We start from the raw sequence: 4,118 nt of genomic DNA on the forward strand, positions 1-4,118 counted from the left end.
GGGTGGTGTGGGGCAGCCCGTGTCCGTGTGGGGCAGCCCACGAAGCAGTTCACGTGGGGCAGACCGTGTGGGGCAGACGCCGTGGGGCAGCCCCAGCTGAGCCCCACCCCACCCCGCGCCCCACAGCCCCCCCCCACAGGCGCCGCCATGTCGCGCTTCTTCACCACCGGCTCCGACAGCGAGTCCGAGTCGTCCGTCTCCGGCGACGAGCTGGTGGCCAAACCCGTGGGCGGCAACTACAGCAAGTGAGCGGCGCCGTGGGGCAGCGCGTGGGGCACGCCGTGGGGCAGAGGGACCCACCGCCGGCGCCCCCACACACCGTTTCCCCCCCATYTCCAGGCCCATCCTGCTGAGCGACGACGAGGAGGACACCAAGCGGGTGGTGCGCAGCGCCAAGGACAAGCGGTGAGCGCCGTGGGGGGCGGCGGCCGTGGGGCRGCCGTGGGGCAGCCTGCTGACCCCCCGCTCCGCCCCACAGCTTCGAGGAGCTCACCAACCTCATCAAGACGATCCGCAACGCCATGAAGATCCGCGACGTCACCAAGTGCCTGGAGGAGTTCGAGCTGCTGGGCAAAGCCTACGGCAAGGCCAAGAGCATCGTGGACAAGGAGGGCGTCCCSCGCTTCTACGTGCGCATCCTCGCCGACCTCGAGGACTACCTCAACGAGGTGGGGGGCGCCGTGGGGCGCGCCGTGGGGCGGGACGTCCCCCTCGGCCCTGCCCCACACGTCTTTTCCCCCCGCGGCAGCTGTGGGAGGACAAGGAGGGCAAGAAGAAGATGAACAAGAACAACGCCAAGGCGCTCAGCACCCTGCGCCAGAAGATCCGCAAGTACAACCGCGACTACGAGAGCCACATCGCCAGCTACAAGCAGGTGGGGGGACGCGCCGTGGGGCGATGCGCACGCCGTGGGGCGATACGCGCCGTGGGGTGACACGCGCGCGCCGTGGGGCTGCCCCTCACCGCCGCCGCGCCGCCCCGCAGAACCCCGAGCAGTCGGCGGACGAGGACGAGGAGAGGAAGAGCCGGGATTCGGAGGGTGAGCGCCGGCGCGTGGGGCGGGATGTGGGGCAGGGGATGTGTGGGGCGGCACCCTGAAGCCCCGCCCCCTTTTCCTGCCAGGCTCCACCTCCTCCTCGGAGGACGAGGATGACGAAGGCGTGAGTGCCGCCGTTTTCCTCAAGAAGAAGGACTCGGGCGCCGACTCCCGCAGCCGCTTCCTCAAGAAGATGGACGTGAGTGGGCGCCGTTTTGGGGAGGTTTGGGGCTTCCCAGCGTGCTCTGGGGCAGCCCGATCCCTCCTTTTCTCCCATCTCCCGCCCCGCAGGCGGAGGAGGACGAGGAAGAGGAGTCGGACGACGACGAAGACTGGGGCTCTTCCGACTCGGACACCGACTCGGAGTCGGACGAGGACGAGGGCAAATACACGTCGTTGGCGTCCAAGTTCCTCAAGAAGTGAGGGAGATTCCGTCTACGTCGGCTTGCCCGGACGCCTGGGCCCTCGGCCCGGACGCCTGGGCCCTCACGCCGGTGTCGCCCGCGTAGGGACGAGGACAAGAAGAGCGGCGAGAAGAAGCGGGAGGAGAAGGCCAAGAAGAAGCACGACCGCAAGGCGCGCCGCTACGAGGACGAGGACGAGGACAACGAGGGCGGCGAGTGGGAGAAGGTCAAGGGCGGCGTCCCGCTGGTCAAGGTGAGGCGTTGTGGGGCGGGGGGGGTCGCCGTGGGGCAGGAGCGGCCCCCCCACACCCCCCCACTCATCCCCCCTGCCCCCCCCGGGGCAGGAGCAGCCCAAGATGTTCGCCAAGGGGACGGAGATCAACCACGCCGTGGTGGTGAAGAAGCTCAACGAGATCCTCCAGGCTCGGGGCAAGAAGGGCACGGACCGGTGAGGCCGCGGGGCGGATGTGGGGCGGATGTGGGGCGGATGCGGGGCAGGGGGCCGCCGTGGGGCTGACCCCCGCGACCCCCAGGGCGGCGCAGATCGAGCTGCTGCAGCTGCTGGTGAGCATCGCCAACGAGAACAACCTGGGGGTGGCCTTGGAGGTGAAGATCAAGTTCAACATCATCGCTTCGCTCTACGACTACAACCCCAACCTGGCCACCTACATGAAGGTGCGGGGGCGGCCGTGGGGCAGCCGTGGGGCGGCCGTGGGGCAGGGCGGCGACGCGGGGAGGCCCCACGGCGTCTCCCGCCGCAGCCCGAGATGTGGCAGAAGTGCCTGGACTGCATCGAGGAGCTGCTGGACATCCTCTTCGCCAACCCGGACATCTTCATCGGCGAGAACATCGTGGAGGAGTCGGAGAACCTCTCCAACGCCGAGCAGGTGCCCGGTTTTGGAGGTGGGGGGCGCTTGGGGGGCACTTGGGGGGCACCGTCCCCGCTCACCCCACATCTCCCCCCCTTTCCCGCCCCCCAGCCGTACCGCGTGCGCGGCTGCATTCTCACGCTGGTGGAGCGCATGGACGAGGAGTTCACCAAGATCATGCAGAACACCGACCCCCACTCGCAGGGTGAGTCCGCCGCGCGCCGGGAGCCTCCGGAAACATCCGGACGCAGCCGGAAACGTCTGGAAGCAGCCAGAAATGTCTGGAAACATCCAGAAGTGTCTGGAAGTGTCTAAAAGTAGTTGGAAGTGTCTGGAGGCATCCAGAAATATCTGGAAGCATCCAAAAATGTCTGGAAGTATCTAAAAGTAGTTGAAAGTGTCTGGAAGCCTCCAGAAATGTCTAGAAATGTTGGGAAGTGTCCAAAAGTAGCTAGAAGTGTCTGGAAGTGTCCAAAAATATTCAGAAATGTTTAGAAATGTCCAGAAACGCCTGGAAGCGTCTGGAAACGTCCAGAAGTGTCTGGAAGTGTCTAAAAGTAGCTGGAAGTGTCTGGAGGCATCCAGAAATATCCAGAAGCGTCTGGGAGTGTCCGAAAGTAGCTGGAAATGTCCAAAAGTAGCTAGAAGTGTCTGGAAGCGTCCAAAAATGTCTAGAAGTGTCTGGAAGTGTCCAGAGGTGTCTGGAAGTGTCCAAAAAATAGCTGGAAATGTCTGGAAGCGTCTAGAAACGTCTGGAAGTATCCAGAAACGTCCAGGAGTGTCGGGAAGTGCCCAAAAGTAGCTGGAAGTGTCTGGAAGCATCCAGAAATGTCTGGAAACATCCAGAAATGCCCAGAAGTGTYAGGAAGYGTCTAAAAATAGCTGGAAGTSTCTGGAAGCATCCAGAAATGTCCAGAAGCGTTTGGGAGTGTCCAAAAGTAGCTGGAAGCGCCGGGAAGGGCCCGGAAGCGTCCGGAAGGGCCACGGGGCTGTGTTCCGGCAGAGTACGTGGACCACCTGAAGGACGAGGGCCGGGTGTGCGCCATCATCGCCCGCCTGCAGAGCTACCTGCAGGAGAAGGGCACCACGGAGGAGCTCTGCCGCGTCTTCCTCCGCCGCGTCCTCCACACCTACTACAAGTTCGACTACAAGGCGCACCAGCGGCAGCAGGGCCCCGCCGGCGACTCCAAGGTGGGCGGCGGTGCGGGGGGGGACGGGTCCGGCTGTTGGGGGGACGGATCCGGGTGTTGGGAGATGAATCCGGGTGTTGGGAGATGAATCTGGGTGTTGCGAGGACAAATCTGGGTGTTGGGGGGATGGGTCTGGGTGTTGGGGGACAAATCCGGGCATTGTAGGGACGAATCCAGGTGTTTCTAGGACAAATTCAGGTGTTGAGGGACAAATCCAGGTGTTGCTAGGACAAATTCGGGTGTTGGGGGACAAATCCGGGTATTGTGGGGATGATTCCGGGTGCTGGGGGACGAATCTGGGTGTTGGGGGACGAATCTGGGTGTTGGGAGACAAATCCGGGCATTGTGGGGACGAATCCGGGTGTTGTGGGAACAAATCTGGGTGTTGGGAGACAAATCCAGGTGTTGCTGGGACAAATTCGGGTGTTGGGGGACAAATCCGGGTATTGTGGGGATGATTCCGGGCGTTGGGGAACGAATCTGGGTGTTGGGGGACAAACGCAGGCAGTGTAGGGATGAATCCAGGTGTTAGGGGGATGAATCTGGGTGTTGGGAGACAAATCTGGGTGTTGCTAAGACAAATTTGGGTGTTGGGGGACAAATGCAGGCAGTGTGGGGA

The 4,118-nt window shown here is 63.3% G+C and overlaps 1 protein-coding gene across 1 annotated transcript in view; it reads left to right on the forward strand.

Annotated features, from left to right (window-relative positions):
- Positions 1-97: 97 nt before the first annotated feature.
- LOC112964654 (eukaryotic translation initiation factor 3 subunit C-like) overlaps positions 98-4,118 on the forward strand; it is a gene marked incomplete at its 3' end in the record, with an annotated part of 8,554 nt that continues 4,533 nt past the window's right edge. The window contains exons 1-13 of the mRNA XM_026063027.1: positions 98-245; positions 340-405; positions 479-668; positions 749-874; positions 985-1,039; positions 1,123-1,235; positions 1,328-1,455; positions 1,546-1,693; positions 1,791-1,888; positions 1,974-2,115; positions 2,202-2,327; positions 2,421-2,514; positions 3,313-3,500. Of these exons, the coding sequence (XP_025918812.1) occupies positions 148-245; positions 340-405; positions 479-668; positions 749-874; positions 985-1,039; positions 1,123-1,235; positions 1,328-1,455; positions 1,546-1,693; positions 1,791-1,888; positions 1,974-2,115; positions 2,202-2,327; positions 2,421-2,514; positions 3,313-3,500 (1,572 nt within the window). The remainder of the gene's footprint in view (positions 246-339; positions 406-478; positions 669-748; positions 875-984; positions 1,040-1,122; positions 1,236-1,327; positions 1,456-1,545; positions 1,694-1,790; positions 1,889-1,973; positions 2,116-2,201; positions 2,328-2,420; positions 2,515-3,312; positions 3,501-4,118) is intronic.

The sequence above is a fragment of the Apteryx rowi genome, unplaced genomic scaffold, assembly GCF_003343035.1.
Source record: "Apteryx rowi isolate R43461 unplaced genomic scaffold, aptRow1 scaffold_1989, whole genome shotgun sequence".
Classification (NCBI taxonomy): domain Eukaryota; kingdom Metazoa; phylum Chordata; class Aves; order Apterygiformes; family Apterygidae; genus Apteryx; species Apteryx rowi.